This window comes from Lasiosphaeria miniovina (genome assembly GCF_030549165.1).
Source record: "Lasiosphaeria miniovina strain SMH2392-1A chromosome Unknown B0T26scaffold_6, whole genome shotgun sequence".
NCBI classification, from domain to species: domain Eukaryota; kingdom Fungi; phylum Ascomycota; class Sordariomycetes; order Sordariales; family Lasiosphaeriaceae; genus Lasiosphaeria; species Lasiosphaeria miniovina.
This window is the reverse complement of record NW_026848225.1, coordinates 280250-301758: the sequence shown is the minus strand read 5'-3', so window position 1 is coordinate 301758 and position 21509 is coordinate 280250. Positions and strand designations below refer to the sequence as shown.

Here is a 21509-nt window from a genome sequence, read left to right as displayed (position 1 = left end):
GACTTGGAGGGAGGGCTCGCAGGCTGCGGGCTGGCAGGCTGGCGGGCTGGCTGGCTAACTGGCTACCTAACTGGCTGCTGGCACGCATGCACACTGGACACCGCCAACAACAAGCTCAGCTTCTATCAGAGTTGTTCGACTAACCAAGGTAGGAGTCTACGGTAGTCCAGTGTAGTTGCACGATTAGAGGCCGGCTATCCATTAGGAAGGTTGATAGGCTGTCGATAGGCTGTCAGCGATGACATGCCATTGAGACCCGGCACGGTTATCTGTCGACTTGACCCCGCCTTGGGGCGCGCTGGCCCCTCCAGGGCCCACAACAGCTGAGGGTAATGGTGATCTCAGGGGTCCGAAGCTGCTGCCAAGCACATCCTGGGTCGGGGGTATGTGGCATCGCCCAATCCAACAGTAGGTGACCTCATGTGCCGCTGACCACCAGGCCATCGTCAGCCAACACCAAACACACAGAAGCAAAGGATGGGCTTTTGGATGGAGACTCGACGTTGAGATTGAGTGCAGTCCATTCTAGAAGGCCACAGTCCAACGGGAAATGTACAGACTGTTACTTGCAGGTAAAATACAAGCGCAGTGACCTCTATCAGGTACTGAACGATTTACGGCTAAAGCCTTCCAAGGTTATGTTGGGTTTTATGGTTGTCCCGTTCACCGAGGCCCATAACATCCCCCCCCCCCCTAATAAAAATATTTCTTTTTATATCTCACTCTCGTTTATACTTCCCTCTGAGAACACGTAAAGCGAGAAGAGGACAGCCAACACATGGATATTAGCAACCTGCAACCCTGCGGCCGCTTTCGTATTGTGTCGAGTAGAGAGAGGAAGGTTTCCCTTCTTGAAACTCCGAGGTCTGGGAAAAAGTCTCAGCCACGGCAACCAGCCAACCTAGGTTCTTTACGAAGGCTCAAAAAAACCAAACAGAGAGGAATTAACTTGATTTTCCCATGCAAAGACTACTACTTGTTGTATTACTACTCTTTTTAATATCCCCCCAAAAGGATAGCCCAAACAAGCAGTACCTAAGTGAAGTGAAAAAAAGACCCAAACGCCGCAAAAGATTACTTTTTTTCAGTTGGTGTCAAGAACCCAACCAACCAACCATACCGCAGTATACTGCAGCAATGATATCAGAAGCAGAAAAAAAAAAGAACGACACACGACAGACAACATTGCAGGTCCTATAATACAAGGGCGACGAGAAAACGTAGCCACTCCCTCCTTTCCCCCCCTCCCCCCACGTTCTAAAAGATACATAAATACATACATACAAACACCCCCTCTCGCACCAAATGAGAAAGAATTCTCGAAGGTTAACGCTTTGACCTTGGCCTTGGCCTTGACCTCGACAATGGCTTCAGCTTCGGCTTCGGCCTTGGCTCTTGGCTCTTGGCTCTTGAATTAAGCCTTTCCCTGGGCAGCAGAGTGTTGACTGCTCCTAGCCGTACCTGGCCTGCTCGCGTTCCGCCTCGAGACGACGCATCCTCGCCTCGCCGTCCTCGACGCTGACCACCTCACCGCGGCGGCCCTTACGCCGGCTACTACGCCGAGACGAATCGTCATCGGCACCACCACCACCGCCATCGTCCCGCGAGCGCTTTGTCGACCGCCCCGCGGCAAGCTGTTGGATGAGCTGCGTTTCTTTGAGCAGCCGTTGCCGATCACGAGCCGCGCGCTCGGCCGCATGTGGGTCTGCCGAAGCTGCTGACGGCGCCGTGGGCGTCTTGGTCGACGCCTGCGACGATCGCCGGCCGGTATCGAGAGCCGCTGGAACATCGCCGCCTCGAGATTTGGAGCCAGCTGCGCCCTTGATCTCTAGCCCGCGGCCGCCACCACCCACTCGGGGTCCTGTGGGCGGGTTGAAGAAGTCCTTGTCCGGACCGTCAATGGGCGTGTTGGTTGCAGACTCGGCCTTGCTGCTGCGATGTCGGTGATTTCTGTCCCTCTTACGGTCGCGGTCGCGATCTCTATTGTCCCGACTACGGCCGCGACCGCTTCGGTCTTTACGGCCCTTGTCCCTCTCCCTATCGCGCTCCCGATCTCTGTTGCGCTCCCGATCTCTGTCGCGGTCGCGATCGTGGTCCTTCTCTCGGTCTCTGTCTCGATCCCGTTCTGATCGATCATAGTCCCGGTCCCGATGCGAAGAGCGGCGGCCCGACTTGCGCCGATGCTCGTGATCGTCGTCCCTATCGTGATCCTTCTCCCTCTCCCGCCGCCTCTCGCTGTCGCCGCCGCGCTCCTTGCGACTGCTCCGGTGGCTTGACCGCCGTGCATCAGCGTCAGGGGATGCCGACCGCGAGCGGTCCTCGGGTCGCTCCTCGAGAGGAGCATCGGCATCGGCGTCAACATTAACAGCAGGAGCTGTTACCGCGCCACTACCTCCACGAGACTTCGAATCCCGGTCCTCGGCATACGACTGCTTCCGACGGTGTCTCTTGTGGCGGTGCTCGTCGCCACTCTCGCCGTCATCGACCGGCGAGTGCGACCGTGCACGCCGGCGCCGGTGCAACGAAGAATCTTTATAATCGTGGCTGCAGCTTCTACTCGAGGAACGCGACTGGGACTGCTCGTTATGGCGGTCTTTGTCTCGCTGCTGGCGGTTGCGGGGGTGCGTGTCCCCATCGCTCCTGTCTCGCTCTGCTGCGCGGTCCTTGCTTCTATCGCGGTAGTGCTCTGTGCCTCCTCTGCTCTTGGAGTCGTGGGGAGAACTGCTCCGTGAGCGCGTCTGCGGCCGTGAATGATCCGTTGAGGGTGCCGCCGCGGCTGCCGGACTAGGGAATCCTCCACTCATCATGCCTGTGGCACTGGGCGGGGTAGGTGGCTGCTTATTATCATCGACCCAGCCGCGAGCCTGCAGGTGCTTATAGCTAGTATTAGGTAGGCCGCGTAGCATTGCCTTAGGGCCCTTGGGTGCGTTCAGGGGCACATCTGGAGCAACGCGCTGCTGGACGTGCGGTGCGCTGTGGCCGTCTTCACCCAAAACTTTGACGACATCACCGGATTCATGTGCACCACCACCACTGCCGCCACTAGCATGTGTGGCAGACGTGGCTTGGGCGTCATCCGTGGCCTGTGTCTCGCCACTTGCATTTTTGGAATCACCGTGACTAGCGTTGCCATCTGCGTGCTCCTGACCTTGTTCATCTGCTCCGCCATCGCGTAGGGAGCGTCCGAACTCGTCGACATTGGTTTCCGCCCTTGCTCCGGCGCTGGGCCCGGCCCCAGCTACTCCGTCGCCGGCGGGATATACCTCCTGGCCATTGAGTACTTGCCCGTTCGCACCGGTGAAATGGTTCTGGCCCACGTAGCCCTGGTCCTGGAAGTTGCCGCCGGCGCCGGCGACGAATCCTTGCTGCTGGTAGCCGCCGCGGCTGTATCCATACCCGAAGCCACGGCCTCGGCCCCTACCGCGGAACCCGTATTGGTTCTGGCGGTAGTTATTGTATTGGGTTTGGTGGCCATAATTACCTTGATTGTATCCTGTCTGGAAGCCAGAGTTAAACGAGCCATAATCACCATTGCCCGTGCCAGAAGCATTTGGATGATTGAAATTATCTGGGCCGACATTCCATGATTGCTGTCCGTTCCAGTTATTATTGGCTTCACCTCCGTAACCTCCCATGCCCATATTCATGTTCATGCCGTTCATGCCCATGCCTTGAAAACCCCCGTTCATGTACATCTGCATCGTCATCGGGTCCATGTTCATGCCTGGCATACCTGGAGCACGTGTTAATCTCCGCGTTCTTCGGGTATGTGACTATGAAGAGGGGCGGGTTAACTGACCCATCATTGGAAAGTTGCCAAAGCTGTTCTGCGGCATGCCGGATTGCATTGCCATCATCATTTGCATTTGGTCGAAGCCACCAGCGCCCATGGCCATGTTTGGAAAAGCGCCGCCCATGTTGTTGAAACCCAGGCTCCCTGAGAAGTCGGTCATTTGCTGCTTTTCCTCGGTTGCCTCGTCTCCTTCTTTGACTTGCTCCGAGTCGTCTGCCGCCTCGACCACTTCGCCACTTCCTTGAATCGGGACAAGACTAGCCGAGGCACTAGCTTCAACAGAGCCTTCAGCCGCGTTTTGCAACGAATGCTCCTGATTTCTATGTTAGTAAGACATCGCTTCCGGGACGCAAGGGTGACGGTCAGATCTTACAGCATGACTGGCGGGGTTATTTGCGGTTTCTAGACCAGCGGCAGCTTGGGCCCCGGTTACCTCGCCGCCATCTCTGGCGGCATCGAGGGTGGGCTTAGGCTCGGCGGACAAGAGCGCCTGCTCTGTCTTGGCAGCAGAGGCACCACCATCGCTGGGCTCAAATACAGCGGACGGTGGCGCAGCAGAGAGCGGGCTCGGCTCGACGGGCGTGATGGGAGTTCCGGGGTCTTTGGGCCGGTTGGCCTCGCGTTTCTTCTCTTCGGTCCGCAGAAAGACACGGATGGTGGTTCGGAGAGACTTGTGCGGCTTGCAGTCGGCGGCCGAGAGCGGGGAATGCTCACAGACGGGGCATGACGTTGGCAGAGTCTCTTGGCAGTTTTCGCATATCGCCTGTTCGCAGCAGGGTAGGCGAAAGGCGTTGACTCCCAGCTTGCTGCAGATGGCGCACCTGAGCTTGGCAGGGATGTCCTCGGGGGCTAGCGACCTAGATGGGCAGTGTCAGCGGAGGGTCTTGCTCGATGCTGGCGACTGAACTTGACTCACCTAATGAGTTCTGCCTGGGCTTCGGAAATCGTCGAAGCCGCGGCCATTTTGCGCTGCCGTTAGGCGGTAGACGCGGGATCGGGCGTCCTACATAAGCCAGAAGAGGGGTAAATATAACCTCACAGTGTCGGAAGCATCGAGAATCTCAAGTTTGCCAGCCGCCGAGAGTCGAGGTAAACACGGTCTGGGTAGGTAGGCAGGCAGGCAGACAGACAGGGGCAATCAATCAATGCTTTCAGATGCCGCAGGAGCGATTCGCGGGCCGAGGCGCGCACTGACACTCGTGCCGGTGAACTGATAATGCAGTGGCAGAAAAAGGACTGTGGTGGACGCAGCACTGTCTTGGGTGCGTGAATGTTTGGAAGTGCACCTGTGAAGCTGAGGTGGCTGTAAAAGGCGTCGTGAGGAGAAGGTTGATGATGTTTCTGGGCGTGTTCCCGTACTGGCTAGGAGCCCATGAAAATTTGGCAAGCATGTCGCAAGCGCACGGGCCATGTTAGTTTCCCTGTCGAAACCTGTGCGTATTGATTACAAGATACGGATACCTCGGGGCCTGTAACGGCCAGAGTTAGAGTTGGCTACTGCCCGACTCCTCCATTTCAGGCATCTGTCCTCAAAGTCCCCAACGGTGGCATAATTCTCGATCGTTGTGTCGTTTCTGTGAGACGAGACCCTATTCTCTTCTGAACTATTATTAGTACTACTAGCGGCTGAAGCCATTTCTTAAACGCCCCAAAGTCAAACGTATGTCTGAACCTTAGTGCCGTGGCGTGGTTGAACCCAAGCGACTTTGCTTGAGCAGTGCTGGGTAACTGAATTATTCTATGCTACATTTTACAATTGTATGGCAACCAACCGCAGTTGACCCATATTAATGGGACTGGTCAGGAAGGGTGCTAGTTGTAGTGTATATTTTGCGTACGATTGGGTTTGGCATTCTCAAACATTACGGGAAATGCTAAATACAGTTTGATCGAAATTCGGGGTTCTCATATCTTGACCCCACATCGTCAACTGCACAAGGTATTCGTATTTCCGGAGACATCTATCAGAAGTGTTCGTAAACCAACTGGGCGGTGGCAGTAGAGCTATGGTCGGTGACATTAGGTAAGTGAATCAGTTGTGGACTGTTCCAGCATTGCTTGTATAAAATGAAAGATATTCGCCCCCCAAAAACAGCTCATTGACTCCCGGACGACCTGTCCCTTGTGACCCAATCCACTCCAATTGACCATGTGAAAATGCAAAGTGTCGCGGAACAAGCCCTCATCCTCGATATCTGCCGGCCCTCGTGGCGTTCTAGGGACAACCCACCAACGATTTTCTCACTCAGCAAGCACATCCCTCCTTCGCGTTTGGATCCCGCGGCCCATTGAGGTTGACCCTTTGCTCCTCGGTGCGGCCGGCAGCGTGCGAAGCAGCCACGCCCCGCGCGCTCTTCAGCGAAGTCTCGGGGATCGCGTTGGCAATGGCGGTGAAGACCTCGGTGACGTTGAAGCCCGTCTTGGCGCTCGTCTCGAAGAACAACAGGCCTTCCTCTTCCGAATATGTCTTGGCCTCTTCCGTCGAGACCTTCCTTGCGTCGCCCGAGTCGTCCCCGCCGGCGCTCTCGGCATCTCCGCCGCTACCGGACCCGTCGTTTGTGAGATCGAGCTTGTTCCCCACCAGCGCGATCACGATGCCTGGAGACGCCTGCCTCTGCAGCTCAGCTACCCAGTGCTTGGCCTTGACCAGGGATGTGGGCTTGGTGAGATCGTAGACAACCAGGGCGGCCTGCGCGTTGCGGTAGTACATAGGCGCCAGCGACGCAAACCGCTCCTGGCCTGCTGTGTCCCAGATCTCGAATTTGATGGTCCGTGTCGGAAGGTTGCATTTCTGTGTCAGGAAGGCGGCTGCGCAAGTCGGTTAGCCGTGTCCGGTCTACTCAACCGGGCCCCAGAGCCGGCGTCCTACCTCCTATTGTTGGTTCCTTGTTTTCTTGGAAGTCGTTATTGACAAACCGAAGAACGAGAGATGACTGCGGCGGCACACGTCTATCAGCACATGTCGGATTGCGAGATGGGAGATATGGAATGCGGATGCCTACCTTTCCGACAGCAGCTTCACCGAGGAGCACCAGCTTGACGCTGCTGCTCGGCTTCGGACCATTTGCTGAATCGGCCATCTCGGACAAGACGCTTCTGCTGGCCGCCTCTTGCGGGGCGGTTGGATCGAGGAATTCAGATAGTTGTGAATGCGTGCGGGCCTGTGTCAAAGCACGGGCGTGTTAGGAGCGAGCGTTCGCGATGTGTTTTTTTGGTGAAGGGTGTAAGTGACGTGATAGGCAGACAGTTCAAACCAGGATGGGATGATGCATGCGACGACGAGAGCGGCGGCGGCGTCGCAACCTGGAAGCACTAACAAGTTTAACAGGCCCCAGCCCAGGCCCAAAGCGGCCCAGCGTCTGCGCTCTGATGCTGGCCTGGCCACTCGGCGCACGTGCCGCGAAAGGTTGTCTCAGAACACGGAAATACAGATTGGCCGGAACATTCAGCCCCGGTCGCGCGATAATTAAGGCACGAAAGCACGAGTGCCTGAGGTTTGAAACTTACCTGATAAGAAAGGCATTCAGCCCGGGACTGTGTCCGTACCCCACCAAAGACCGATAAGTGCCAATTAAACAGTGCGGATCTAGTAGGAAGTGGCCGAAGATTTCCGAAGTCCAGAAGTGCCCCACTAAAAAGTTCAGCGCTCTCCGAATTGTTGCTTGCTCTCTCTCATTGAGGAGAAAAAAGAGTCGCTTCTTTCTGGCACACTACCTCGTCGCAGGATTGAACTTTCAAAAGGAACCCAACTCTTGCAGCAATGGCGTCCAGCTCTGTGAAAGGCGCAAAAGGTGTAAAGGGCGCTGTAAAGGGCCACCAGGTTCTGAGCAAAAAGAAAGTCCTCTTCCACGACTCGGACTCGTCCTCGCCAAGCAGCGAAGACGACCAGGAAGACGGCGGTGCCGCTCTCGCCTCGGCGTCGGCCTCTCAGCTCAAGATCAACGATGAGTATGCCTGCAAATTCGAGCACAACAAGAAGCGCGAGGAGCTTCAGCGGCTCGAGGAAAAGTACAAGACGGCCAACGCCTCCGACGACTCGGAGTCTTCCGAGGACGAGACAGAAGACGATGAAGCCGTCCTGGTCACCGAGGATCTTGATGCCGAGATCTCGGCCACTCTGAGGGCCATCAAGAATAAGGACCCCAGGATATACGACAAGGACGCCGTTTTCTACAAGCCAATCGACCCTGAGGATGAGCCCGTCAAGGAGAAGGAGGAGAAGCCGCTTTTCCTTAAAGACTACCACCGCGAGAGGTATCTGCGCGGCGACGTTGGTGTCGACCTGGAAGACGAGGCCGACCCCGACGTTCCGATGACGTACGCGCGGGAGCAGGCTGATCTCAAAAAGTCGATCCTGTCCGAGATCAACGCCGCTGCCGAAGACGAGGGGTGGAGCGACGATGACGCCTTCATCAAGCCCACCCAGAAGAAGGAAGAGGCGCCAGAAAACGGCATACATCCGTCACCGGCAGTCGCTATCAAGCTCACCGAGGTAGATGTTAAGAAAGCCGACGAGGATCCCGAGGAGTTCCTCAGCAAATTTATGGCCTCCAAGGCCTGGGCTCCGCCAAAGGGCTCAAAGTGGGAGGCGTTTGAGTCAGACGAGGGGGACGACGACGACGACGACGACTTAGCCGACCAGGTTGAACATGCCTACAACATGAGATTCGAAGACCCGGCCAAAGCCAACCAGGTGTTGAAGTCGTACTCCAGAGACGCCGCCAACGCTCGCTCTGTCAGAAAGGAGGAGCTCAAAGGCCGCAAAAGGCTGAGGCAGCTCGAGAAGGAGAAGAAGGAAGCTGAGAAGAAACAGCGAGAGGAAGAGCGCGCTCGGCTCCGCCGCCTGAAGGTTGAGGAGGCCTCGGACAGGCTCGCCAAGATTAAGAAAGCTGCTGGGATCAGCGGCAAAACTCTCACCGACGAGGAGTGGGTCAAGTTCCTAGATGACGCATGGGACGATGACAAGTGGGAGGAGGAGATGACCAAGCGCTTTGGCGAGGATTACTATGCCGAAGCGGACGAGCTATGGCGTGCAGAGGAGGAGCAGTACTCCGACGGGGACGATGATGAGGACAGCGGGGCTGACGATGGCAAGGACGGGAAGAAGAAGAAGGCGAAGAAAACCAAGCCTAAGAAGCCAAAGTGGGACGATGATATAGACATCAAGGACATCATCCCCGACTTTGAGGATGACGAAGTGCCCAAAGTCAGCCTGTCCGACGACAAAGCAACACCCGAGGCAGCGGCAGCAGGAGGATCCGATGAGGACGACGACGCGTCGGAAGCCGAGCGGCCCTCGAAAAAGCGCAAGACGGCTACAAAAGACCTCAAGAAAGAGCGCATCGCGGCCCAGCGCCAGGCGCGCGAGGAGCTGGCCAAGGTCGAGGCCCTCGTCGATACCAAGATGGAGCTCGAGAACCCGCGCATCCTGGCCGCCTCGCCGTCCAAGAAAGGCGGCGCCTCGGGCGATGTGCCGACCTTCCGCTACCGCGAGACGTCGCCCAACGTGTTCGGCATGACGCCGCGCGACATCCTACTCGCGCCCTCGGACGCCGCGCTCAACGAGTTCGCCGGCCTCAAGAAGCTCGCCACCTTCCGCGACGCCGAGAAGAAGCGCAAGGACAAGAAGCACCTCGGCAAGAAAGCCCGCTTGCGCCAGTGGCGCCGCGAGACCTTTGGCCGCGAGTTCGAGCACACCGGCCCCACGTTTGGTTTTGACGGCCTGCCCGAGGCAACCGGCGCCAATGCCGCCCAGCCGCAACAACAAGAGCAAAAGCAAGAGCAGCAGGTACAGCAACCTCCTCCTGCCGCCGCTGCCGCTGCCGGTGCGGATAACATCGTCAACGGGGAGCGGAAGAAGAAGCGCAAGCGGTCCAAGGGAAAGGCTAAGGTCAAGCAGACCGAGGCGTGAAGAATAAAACATTGAAAAACAAGGGGGGTGAGTATATTGATTGCCTGGGCGCGTCTTCTTTTTTCCCCTTTCGATGCATATCTAAATGGCTTGGGGTCTTCAATCTTTGTCAGTGGAGTTATGAGGTATATAAAAAATGGTACATAGCGAGGACGCCAATACATCTGATCGCACATATATAAACACATACATCTCTCATTTATTGAGTCGTCTCTCGCGCTCATGTTTCTAGGACTCCTAAGTAACCTGACTTCACTCTCTAGAGCTTCGTTCACATGAGCTGTTTACCTAGTTAATGCATGCAAGCATGGTTCTACATCACATGTTCACGACCAAGATTCTCGGGATATGTGTGTGTGTGGCATAAACAGTGGTTTTGAGATCTTGTTTCATTCTTTTCCTTTCTCTCTCTCTTCCCCCCTAGACTCTCTCTCAGACTGTCTCTGGCTTGTGTCTCTCGACCCTGCCTATCCCCTCCCACTTTCCACATCGTTTCCGAGTCTTAGATATATCCCTTCCCTCTCAACCCTCCCGAGAAAAGGAGAGATATCTCTACCACAGAGACACGGATATGTGTGTGACGAGAAACAAATCGCAAATAAAGCGGGCCGTTGCTTTGGATGACCAAAAAAGTACAAGGAATCAGATAGATCAATGAGAAGAAGAAAAAACTCCCGCGCCGCGCTTAAAATTTGCCTCCTAGGTATAATGTTATAGTTTGTGCGCCTTTGCTCCCGTTCCCTTTGTTGTGCTGCTGCCAGCGGTGACGAAGCACTCGCGATCTGAAAACGAAAACAGTAACATCGAATACCGAACACTACAATCCCGCACCGCACCGCACCTCGCTAGTCTTTTGTGTGTTTGCTTGTTTGGTATGCGGATTAGTTGATGTAGTGCATAACCTCCGACACATGTAGCAAGCATCATAGGATATCCCCTTGCATTCCTCGTCCCTCCCATAAAATCCCGCCTATCCCTACCCTTTCCGCTGCCGCCGCCGCCGCCGCCGCCGCAGTTATCGAGCGGCCTGTCTCCCCTCGCGTTGCACTAGCCAAAAGAGAAAAAAGAACAAGAAAAAGGGAGAATTGATATAAAACATCACACCGGGACACACACGCACGCGTACATGATCACTGAATATTTGATGACCGAGACTTCTTCGTCCCGTCTTCCGTTGAGTTACATTTCCTAGTAGCATTGCTCGAGAAATCGCTGTTGTTTAAATGGTGCAGGGCAGGACAATCAATGCCCACCGCCACCGTGATGCATTCCGCTATTACCAAACATGCTGGCAAAGCCGTCTAGGCTGCCAACCCCGCCGACTCCGAGGTCGCCGCCGATTTCTGGCGGCTCCATGTTGAAGGGCATGAACCACGCCGAGCTTGGCTCGTTGGCAAATGCCGCGTGAAGTGAAGCGTCTGATTGGACGCTATTGCCGTGGCCATGTCCGTGGCCATGTCCGTGTCCGTGTCCGTGTCCATGTCCATGGTTGTGGCCGTGTCTAGAACCACGATCGTTGTCCCGGCTGCTCTCTCCGTTATCTTGTGGCCACCCAGCCAGAGAGCTCAGACCAGGGTCGACACCATTTCCATAGGCACCAAAAACCAGCTGGCGGTCCAGCTGAGTCATGCCATGAGCAGCCGAGAGGGGAAGCCCGAAAGGGTCAGGCGGAAAGAATGAGGATGGGTGGTGGTGGTGCGACATGTGTGAGACGGCAACGGGCGAGATGGGAGAGAGGGCGTGGTAGGCGGCATTGGCCGAATGCGGGATCGTCAGGGGGTTGAAGGAGCCGGGGCCGCTTGTCTGGCCGCCTAGCGAGCCGTTCGCGGCGGCGGAGAAGGACCGCTGATGCAGCCGGGCGGCGTGAAGCTGCTCGGCTGTCGCACCGGGATGGCGATGGCCGAATTCTGTCTGCAGCGGCTCTAATCCGTGGTCGCCGCCACCGCGAGATGTGCTGCTGGCTTTCCGTGCGATGGACTTGCGCTTGAGCTGTTGCTGCTGTTGCTGGACGGGACGGGAGATGCCGTTCGGCCCGGTATTCTCAGAGCTTTGGGGCGAAAGCGTCGTAAAAAACTCCTCTACTGTGTGTAACTCGGGCTTCTGCTCCAGCACAGCATCTTCGCCCTTTTCCTTCTTCTTGTAGGTGGCAGGGTCCAGAAAGTCGGACTGGGACACACCGTGGGGATACCGGTCAAACCAGTCGCCGTACTGGAATATGGGCGATGACGCGTTCTCGTTTGCGGGAGTGCCCTGTCTCGCGGCGTCGGCGCAGGTGCGATATTGTTCGCGCAGGTTTTCCGACATCCAGTGGAACATGCCCCAGTACCTCTTCATCTTGGACAGGAACTTGACATTGGTGGCCAGGTTCCGCTTCGACGTTGCCTCCATAGTCGGGTCGCGAGAAAATATCCCAAAAATGTGCACCGTGCTAGACAAGAAGGCGCAGTAGCCGGTAAAAGGAGCCGTGATGAAATGGGATTCCGCATCTTTGAGCAGCTCAGAAATGCGGTTGGCAGCTGCGAATGCTTTAGCCCCGGCCTTGGTTACGAATGCCTTGGGCACGTCTTGCTGAAAATGGCCGCTGGGCGATGACACAGCAAACCTGTTCATAAAGAGCGTGTTTTGCTGGATAGATATGTGCAGAAACAGAAACTGGTTCGCCATGTTGTCGGTTCCGTGCAGGTGGAGATTCTCGGGCGTGTAAGCCAGAGACTCTGGGAGATCCGCCACCAAGTCGTCCGTCTGTTTGATGAGCTTCGAGTATTCCGAATCCGGGCTCCACATTGGATGAGGATCGAGTTCCTTTCCCCCTTGGTTGAGGTAGCCGATGATGCGACCCCACAGGGCAATGACTTTAATCATCCAGGCCGCCACTCCCATGTTGTCCTTGGCTTCGGACTGCTGGCCGTCCGCGAACGGCTCGAGAACCTCACCGCCCAGGGTTTCGGTGGGGCCGGGCATGTCGTATTGAAAGTTCTTCTCCTTTATAGGCAGCGGGATTTTTAGCGTCTCCTCTCTGATGAAGGTGGGCCGGTCGGTGCCTGACGAGTTGAAGCGGTCCATCAGGAAACAAGCCCACATGGTCCGCCTCCGAATCTCGCGATCGATGAAGCTGAGCTGCGTCTTGCCCGCCAGCCGCAGAGGATCGTGCTCCAGGTCCTTGTGGAGTTGGAGCGCGAACGCCATGCGAATAGCCTGCCCGCCCAACGACCAACTCCGGCCGCCATGACATGTACCGAATTCGTGCAGACCTAATATCAGCAGGCACGTTAATATGGTGATGTTTGGCCACTCGTATCTCTTGGTCAGAATATCGCGAGCGGCCGAGGCCCACTCTTCCCCGCGAAGGAAGTTCGGATTTGTGTTGAGTTTCGGATGATTGGAGAAGCGTGCTGCAATTGCGCAGACGGAGAGAACCAAGACTGGAGGGAGTGCGCCGGCCCTGACCAAGAACAAAGGTCAGCATGCATTTAAAACACGCGGGATTCTGCGGCTGTGCTTTCTTCTTCTTGTTCCCTTTTTTGACTAATAAAACATACCTGAGCTTCCTCATAAAACTAGGTTTGTGGAGGATGTGGTACGCCTGGCCGTAAATGTTTTCGAAAAACACCTCGGAGAGATGCTCTTGTATTTCCTTTGACGGGAGCGCATCGCCGCCTTCTAGGAGGAGTTTACTCTCTTCCGCCTCCTGAACCAGAATTGTCGACGGCCTATTGGGCCCGTCGAGCTTCGATTTGGATGGGGCTCGGGCCCAGTGCTCGAGGTCCGGCCCGAACGCCTCGTCGGCTGCGCGCTTTTTTGCCGCCGCTTTTCCCCCGGTTGCCAGTGTCCCCGGGATCGCGGGCTTGACCACGGCTCTGGTCACTGGCGACGGCAGTCCATCCTGCTCCGACTTTGGTACAATCTTGATGATGCGCTCTTCCATCCGCTTCAGTCGCTTGTCCAGCATGGCCATGTAGTCCGTCCTTGGGGCAGCCTTGCGGGCCGTGACTTTGTATACGCAGGGAATCCGGGATCGAAGACAGTGCTTGCACGCCGGTTTCTCGCCCGAGCAGCGGATCTTCTTGCGGCGGCAGGCAATGCAGGCCAGTGGCAGGCGTTTGCGTTCCTTTCCGGCCTTGGTCTTGAGCTCGCTCCACGCGGGCGCAGTATCGGCCCTCTCCCCTTTGGACTTGCCGCCCAGGTCGGTCCCGTCTGCCAGCCCCCCCGTCGCCAGACCGAACTCGTCCGACATGGGCTCGTCTAAGAGGTTGGCGCCATTGCCGCTGTCAGGCGAGCCATCGTCAGAGCCGCCGTCTACGCTGAGCTGTCTCTGGCCGCCGGCGTGGCCATAACCAGAGGTCCGGACGGTGATCGAAGTCACCGAGTTCTGGCGGTCCGGCATTGACGATATCGAGGGCGGCTGGGAGGGGGCGAAGAGGTCCGGCGCACTGTCATCGAAGGTAGCCGATGGCAGACTCGACGGCAGGCCCGCCATGGGAGAGTCTTCTAGCGAGTTCTGGTAGGGAAACTGGAAGTCGCCAAAGTTGGAGGCATCCGCCAGGTCGCCGGCAGCCGTGATGCTCCCGAGCGCCTCATTGGTGTTTTCCAGCTTGAGGTTCTGGAGGGCGGCAGCCTCGGCCTGTGTAAGGTGAGGGTCCGAGTCACCGGAGACGGGCGGGAATTCGAGCTCAAGGGCCGGGAAGTTGCTGAGGTCGCCTTGCGAGTCTCTAGGTGACATGGCGAATCGAGTGCCTCGAGCTCGAGGGTGCCCGTGAGGATCGGCAAAGCGACTTGGCTCAGCCTTCGCTCGCCGTCGGGGCAAATGAGACGATTCACAATCCCCACACAGCTGACCCAGACAGTCCTGAGCTATGCTCCACTCGATCGGGGCTTTCTTTGCTTGGTCCCAAGGCCGCACAGAGGAATCTCATGGTCCGTGCCGGGGAACTAAGAAGCCTCGACCCCGTCGGCAGGCCGCGCTACGAGAATGCGACGAGAGCAGGGCAGGAGGCGTGGGCAGTGGCCGTCGTGCGAATCCGTGTAACTTTCTCTCCGTCTTTTCGAAGATTCCTCCGAGGACTTCTGGTTCGGGATCAGGGGAGAGCTGTCTTGTCTGCCAAAGTCCGTGACTGAGGGAGTGGAGGGAAGGAAAGGAGGGGGAGGCAAACTCCAAACCAGCAAGCTGGGGGACCCAAGCTGGTAGTTGACGGGTCGAACCTATCGTATCGTTCGCCGTCGAGCTGTGTGGATCGCCGAAAAGGGCCTAGCTAGCAGCAGGGAACAGAAGCGTTTCCGGCGGCCAAATTGTGGGGTAATAAGAAGCGGGTGTCTTTTGGCTGACGGACCCCAGAAGAAGCAAAGAAGCGGTGCTCTGTGGTGCTGCTAGACATGCGGAGGTGAGCCAGGGGGGGACGACCACCTTGCAATTCCGAACCGGCGCCCGCAATACAGTGGCAGCAGCAGCTTTGGCAGCCGTCTGGATAGCACCGAGGGGCCGCTGACTCGCTGGAGCGCGGGGACGGCGGCAGCTGGCAGCTAAGGTAACCTTACTGCGTAGTAGGTTGGGCGAGGACAACAGCCAGCAGTCGTCCGGATGTATCCGTGCTGTGTGTATTCGTACTTTGAATAGCTCTCTATACATACAGCACCCTCTTGACAGTCGATCGTAAAGCAGCGCAGCCACGAGGTAGGGCAGTAAGGGCAGCCCCGTCTTTCACTCTCCCTCTCGGCTCACCCACAACGAGAGAGAGAGAGCATGCAGCCAATATAAGATGAGTGGGCTGTGAGGATGACGAGCACGCGGAGCAGGGAAAGAGGGTTGGCTTAAATTCGGCGTATGGAGCAAATAGATTGCTGGCGGAGAGGCTGGCCCAAGGGAAGTCCCAAGTTGGGCGATCGCCCTCAGTCAGTCGTCCACGATATTATTATCGAGCGCACCCATTCCGCCTTTCATGCCCATCTCGCAAGCAGCGGCAAGCAGCAGCAGCAGCAGCCACCAGACCAGCAGAGCAGAGCAGAGCCAGCGAGAGAAGGAATCCGGCCGGCGCTGCATGTAAGCCACTTTCCATGCTGTGCTCTCTCTCGACGTGAATGGAGTGAAGATGGCAGGCAACCCAAGTCTGCATGCATGGCCCGTGTGTATCCGTACATGTACAGCATAATACATGTATGTATATACAAGCGTTGAGGCAGGCCAGAGCTCCCATTCCGTCTTGCGCTTCTTCTAAATGCAGCATGCTCATCAACAGCGACAGCGGGAGGACAGACAGCCACCACCGAGCCAGAGGCGGCCAGGGCCCAGGCTCAAGGAGGTTGCATGGAACCAAGCGGTCCATGACTGGCAGACGGCGAGACGCAGCGGGTGGACTACAGTGAGTAGGTGGCAGGGAACCGCTGTGCTCTATCGCGCGGAGCGGAGGGCGCACGGTCGCCGCCACTGGCCTCCACTAGCCTGCGGTCGGGTGTGCTGCGCTGCGCTGCACGACGACGCTGCGTGTGCCGACGGGAGGAGGGGCGTTGCGGTGGCTCGCTCTCGCTCGGTCGCGGGGGTGTTCCATTCTCAACGACGGGATACTGAGTAGTGAACGTGTGCCCTGTAGCGCCTGCATCTGGGGGCCAGGAACTGCGGTGCCTTAGGTCACTACCTCCTGCTATGCAACGCCTGAGCGACCGAACATGGCAAATTCCGAGAATACGCCGGTTCCATCTCGGGATGATATAGGTACCAAGGCAGGGATGCCGGAGTAATGGACAAAGTCTTTCCGGGCCTCTGACTGGTCCGTTCCTCTTCGCGAGACATCGCCCGCGCGTGCTCTCTTCTTCGCTTCATGTGCCCTTCGTATCGGAGCTATAGCGAAGAGGCATTTCAAAGGTATTCTCCAGTCTCGGAAAGCCCATCGCTTGGGAAGATTGGGCAGATGGATGCAAGGACGCTGCTGACTCTATAATTAAGTGATGAGTGGGACGAAAATATCAACATGTGTCAACCTGCAAGACGAAAAGACGCCATCGCCGCTTCAGGTTCAGGTTGCAATGGAACTGGAAATGAGACGGCATCTTCTATCGCACGTGGGCGCGAGCGGATTGATTGGTGCAGCAGCTCATCGAGGCATGGAAGCGCTCTCTTCTTCTTTCTGTCTGCACTGCACATACCTGACCAACCTTAGATTACCCACAGGGCAGGTACGACTACAGTACAGGTACGAAGGTATCATGATTTGGAAAGAACCCCTCCACTCTCTGTGCCTTCCAAGTCTATCAGGTATCAACCGAAATGGGAAGGGAGGATGTGTTTTTATGTGTGTGCATTGCACCCGGGTTGCACCTGCTGTCGGTCCAGCTGAAGATTGTGCCAGCAGTCCATCCATGCCATGTTGATCCATCCATGATATGACCCGGATGCTCTTCCAGTTTGGGCAGGCGCGAGACGCTCCATGCGTCAACACTGGAAACACGTCGAGCTCAAGTTGCGACTCGCGAGGAAGGACCATAGTAGCACTATGGGCGGGCAGGTAGGTAGGAATAAACTTCCATGCTCTCATACTTTCGGTGCTTTTCTCTCATCCATGCCCCCGCTCCCCACACTGCCAGACCCTATTAGGCTTCAAGGCTTTGCCGCCGCGGCGGATGGGGGGAGCGTAGGGAATCGCAATCAATATAAAGAAGGCTTCTGTGCCTTCTCTTGCATGTTAAGCTGACACACTCCCGCCCTAGCCCGCTCAGCAAGCGCGGGGACTTTCAAAGGTTGAGGAGCTAGAATCACGAGCGTGTGTCAAAACGGTGTCTGTGGAAAGGACGCGAGCGAGCGACCAAGCAACCAGCCCCGATCGACAAATCTACAGATTAAAGCAACCTATTCGTGCCCTCGTCTCTGACCTCTCACCCGCCGATTCATTCAATGGATCATTCCCACCAAAGGCGCACTTTGGGGGAACGTCAAAGCCCAGCTAGGCCCAGCTCAGACAGGCAGGCAGTACCTGAGTCGTGCTTGTGTTGCCGTCTGTCTCCCACAATGAATCCTTTTCTGTTGGTCGCCGTCCCAGATGCTCCGCCAAACTCGAACTCGACCTCGCCGCCGAATTGCCATGCTTGGAAGCAATAGAAGCTGTGCAACGACGAAGGACGCCCACCGTCGACCGAATGCCAAGGCTGCTTGGGTCTAATAACCCACACTAAGTCTATCCACGCAGCAAGGGTGCACTATGCCACCAGAAAAAGGGATGGTTACACGGCTCGATTCGATCCGCCCTTCTCTCTCGAGCTTCCGGATTGGCATATAATATGAGATTGGCCGGCCCTGCTTGCTGCCTATCCGACAATTATCCGCCCTGACGGGGTCTTGGAAGTTGGTGGTGCCTGGGCCGGCCTAGCTAGCTGTCTTTAGCTTGCATTGGCACTGCAGACATGCCCACATCATCTGCGCCCGCTCATGAGCATGTCTCTCGACCACATGGCTGGCGGTGCGAGACACGAGACGGCGTGCTTGCTTGCTTGCTACACACGCACACAAGCACACACACACACTGCTGCGGTTTGCGGTTTGCGGTTTGCGGTTTGCGGTTTGTGGTTTGTGGATCGCGACCATGACATTGACGGCTCGACTGGCCACTTGTTTGAATCAAAGGCCCCCACTGCTACCCCGTTCCGAACCGCTACCACCTCGATTCCCGGGACAGCAAATCATCTGTGCTTCGCAAGCTGTCCGCCTGGTGGCCGTCGCAGCCTTTGGTAGCTCTGTCGTTGAATGGAAATGGAAAGAACCCCCTCGCCTGTTCCGCCGCGAAATCTGAGGCAGCAGACGGCATCCCAAATCCTCTCCCTTCGCTTCCTGTTGCTGAGCAAGGGGCCCCGAGTGGCAGGCAGCGTGACTGGTCTCTTGCCAGAAGCGGACATGTCAGACCCAGCTCGTTTCCCCCCTTGGCCTTGACAATCAAGCCGTGATATTCACCCGTGCTGCATGTAGCATTCATTCATTCGTTCGTTCATCAGTCTATGTATGTACATACATACGAGCCGTCCAGCGAGGACAAGCGTTCTCGCCCTGAGAAGTAGCAAACCATATTTGCGTCCAACCAGACAGACTGGAGCGTCTGAGCCTGGAATACAGGCTCAAATGCTGACCCTTTTCCCTTCCTACCCAGCGCAAAATCTGCCAGGCTGGCTGCAAAAAGATCCTCCGCGACTCATCATAGTGAACCAGGCATTGCAATATTTCCCCGTATCGGAGTTTTTTTGGTCCCCCTAGTCCCAGACCAGCGCCCCCCCCTCCCCTCCCCGGATCCTCCTTCCCCGTCTATCTATCATCATGCATCATGTCGCCCATCACATCGATGCCCTGACCAACAACAAGGGTGATATCTTGCCTCTGTTTTATTTCATAAAGCGTATTGTGTTCACTCGGGGCCCGACCTTCTTGCTCCGTGTCTCTTCCATCTGGTCTCTTCATGTCTCCATCTCCGTCTGGCTTCTCACTATAGCCTCAGTCAAGAGGTGTCCACTGACATCAGAGGCCAAGAACCAGTCGGCCATTTTTAGCCAGGAATCAGGGGACCTTTCCGACATCCGAAAGCTAGACCTGTATTCCGCAATGAGCAGCGACTGGCCCTTTCTAGGCGCATGACCCTGCGGCTGTGGCGTTCGTCAGGACTCGACCGAGTCTCTTCGGACCGCAAAGCTGCAAGTCACCAACGCGAATGCTACTTTAACTGCCTCTTAATAGCAAATGCCCAGTCTGCTCGCTAACGCTCGTCTCTTTGGGGGAGAAAGGCTGGCGGGCTAAATCGAACAGGCTGATCCCCTGGGCGATGTGAGCAAAGCGGAGGGGGGCCAGTCGCGCGGGCCGACAGAAGGTCAAAGGCGCAAAGAAGCACGCGCACGCGGGAGCAAGTCACACCCTCTCCCGCCTCTCTTGTGCTGCGTTTGTCGGTAGCCAATAGGGTATTATGGCTGCACTACCGCCTCGGGTCATCGTACCGTCGCCGTAGGGGGGCATAGCCACAGCTGCCAATCTCAGATGCAATTCAAAGGGGGAGGAGGGCCGGCGGCGGCTTTATTTTGCGAGCTACTCGCCTGTCCATTCGGCCGGCCATTGCCAGCTTCGTGTGGTATAACTACGGCGTATACCGTTTTCTGGGATCTCGCAGGTGCGATTTGCTCCGAGTGCTGGCAGGCGAGGCTAGAGACCTGAAGTAAGTCATAGGTAGGTAGGTAGGTTGGTAGGTGTGAGGTAAATCGAGATGAGATGCACACTTGCTACTGTTGCTGCTGTCTTGGTGGCAGATAACAATGGAATGCAAGTGTTCTCTCCTGTCCATGACTTGTTTTCCCCGGTGTCGCCTGCACCGGCCGCTGCTAATTTTTGTCTTGGTCTCTTGGACTGGACCAAGCGAGGCCAGGCAGGGCATGTATGTATGTAGGTATGTAGGTATGTAGGTATGTAGGTATGTAGGTATGTAGGTATGTAGGTATGTAGGTATATAGGTAGGTAGGTATGTATGTATGTATGTTGGTGGTAGTGCTCACGTACCCACTCACACTCACATCCACACTCACATCCACACTCGCACGCATACACCTGCTCCGATTTGATCTGCTTCGTTTCGCGGTTGCTTCCTATCCAAGATTTCGGCTTCTTTTCTGCTTGGCCATTTTCCCTCCTTTTTTTTTCTTTTCTTTTGTTTCAATCCGGAGTAGGGTGAACGAGGCATGCTCTCAACCAGACTTTGCTTGGCTTTGCTTCGCTTGGTGAGTCCATGGCATCTGGCTATCAGTTTGTGTTTTATGTATGTACCTACCTTAGGAGATTGAGTGGGACGTGAATTTGTATAGTCAAGTACGGTGGCTGTTAGTGGTACTTGACAAAATATGATCGATGGTCGATGATGGTGGTGGTTGTGACGATGACCCATGATGATGATGGCTAGGTAGGTGAAGCGCATAGGTAGTTTATCTGGCTTAGTTATCTGCACCGGACCTAGATCTATGTGAGGCAAGGTAAGATATCTTGGCTCTCGTGCCGCATATGTCGACCACCTAGGTAGATACCAAGGCATGTTGAGGAAGGGAAGGAATTATATGCAGAACATGGATATACAAGGTGCCTAATACCATGAGCGTTCTCTTCGTCCTTGACATGCATCCTAGCCTTTTCTTCTTTCTTTTGTTATTTTTCTTGGGCGATTCGGGGAGAGGGGCGAAGGGGCAGTTGAAACCCCCCCAAGAAAAGAAGGAAGAGAATAGTTGGGTACTTGGTATCTAGATACTGGCTGCCACGCAGCGACACACCCCCTCCGTCCATTATTGTGAACCTCAGCAGCTGGAATCAAGACAGGACAAGACAGACAAACATAGCCGCTGGCCCACTCACTCACTCACTCGTAAAGCCCCCTGAAAGAAAAAAGAAAAAAGCACACGGAACCAAAAAAAACTCAGAAACTCTTCGCGATCAAGTGACAACACTTCTCGTAATTCCTCAAAATTATCATTAACCTCTGACATGATATGTAAACTTCGATACCATACATAATGTAGGCACATGAAAGCAAGAGCAGGAACACAAACAAGACGCCCCTGGAAATGAACATGTAACCACAGCAACAAAACCTCCCCCAAAACAAAAACCGACGCCAAAACTCCCCTTTCCTTCCTCTCCAGCACAAAACTCCAGATATAAACATGTATGTATGTATGTATGTATGTATGTGTGTCTACCAGAGTCTAGTCCCAGTGAATAGCCAAGACAAGGTAGGTAGGTAGGTACCCAGTCATCCAGACATCTCGGCTAGGAATTGTCTCCTTTTTTCCCCAGAACAGCAAAGTAGCTAG

At 55.9% G+C, this 21509-nt stretch overlaps 6 protein-coding genes across 6 annotated transcripts; 2 read left to right on the top strand and 4 right to left on the bottom strand.

Moving 5' to 3' along the window:
- The first annotated feature begins 694 nt into the window (after window positions 1-694).
- Window positions 695-1246, top strand: B0T26DRAFT_720212 (uncharacterized protein). The gene has a single exon (XM_060442469.1). It carries the CDS (start codon window positions 961-963, stop codon window positions 1198-1200), a length of 240 nt encoding a protein of 79 aa, XP_060292338.1. The 5' UTR covers window positions 695-960; the 3' UTR covers window positions 1201-1246.
- B0T26DRAFT_720210 (uncharacterized protein) lies at window positions 1247-5127 on the bottom strand. Its single transcript, XM_060442468.1, has 4 exons — window positions 4710-5127; window positions 4167-4650; window positions 3800-4106; window positions 1247-3733 (listed from the first exon to the last, which is right to left on the bottom strand). Exons 1-4 carry the CDS (start codon window positions 4754-4756, stop codon window positions 1452-1454), a joined length of 3120 nt encoding a protein of 1039 aa, XP_060292337.1. The 5' UTR covers window positions 4757-5127; the 3' UTR covers window positions 1247-1451.
- Window positions 5128-5579: 452 nt separating this feature from the next.
- Window positions 5580-7157, bottom strand: B0T26DRAFT_720207 (ras family-domain-containing protein). The gene is made up of 3 exons (XM_060442467.1): window positions 6796-7157; window positions 6663-6726; window positions 5580-6601 (listed from the first exon to the last, which is right to left on the bottom strand). Exons 1-3 carry the CDS (start codon window positions 6871-6873, stop codon window positions 6039-6041), a joined length of 705 nt encoding a protein of 234 aa, XP_060292336.1. The 5' UTR covers window positions 6874-7157; the 3' UTR covers window positions 5580-6038.
- Window positions 7158-7577: 420 nt separating this feature from the next.
- On the top strand, window positions 7578-9671 carry B0T26DRAFT_617763 (KRI1-like family-domain-containing protein; the record flags this gene model as incomplete). The annotated part of the gene is made up of 1 exon (XM_060436015.1): window positions 7578-9671. A coding segment is annotated over one exon (2094 nt), but the record flags the coding sequence as incomplete, so codon positions are not given.
- Window positions 9672-10946: 1275 nt separating this feature from the next.
- Window positions 10947-14424, bottom strand: B0T26DRAFT_654255 (fungal-specific transcription factor domain-containing protein; the record flags this gene model as incomplete). Its single annotated transcript, XM_060438530.1, has 2 exons — window positions 10947-13146; window positions 13244-14424. The coding sequence occupies 2 exons, from the start codon at window positions 14422-14424 to the stop codon at window positions 10947-10949; spliced, it is 3381 nt and encodes a 1126-aa protein (XP_060292334.1).
- Window positions 14425-20971: 6547 nt separating this feature from the next.
- B0T26DRAFT_720201 (uncharacterized protein) lies at window positions 20972-21461 on the bottom strand. Its single transcript, XM_060442466.1, has one exon. The coding sequence runs from the start codon at window positions 21359-21361 to the stop codon at window positions 21113-21115; it is 249 nt and encodes an 82-aa protein (XP_060292333.1). The 5' UTR covers window positions 21362-21461; the 3' UTR covers window positions 20972-21112.
- Window positions 21462-21509: the final 48 nt, after the last annotated feature.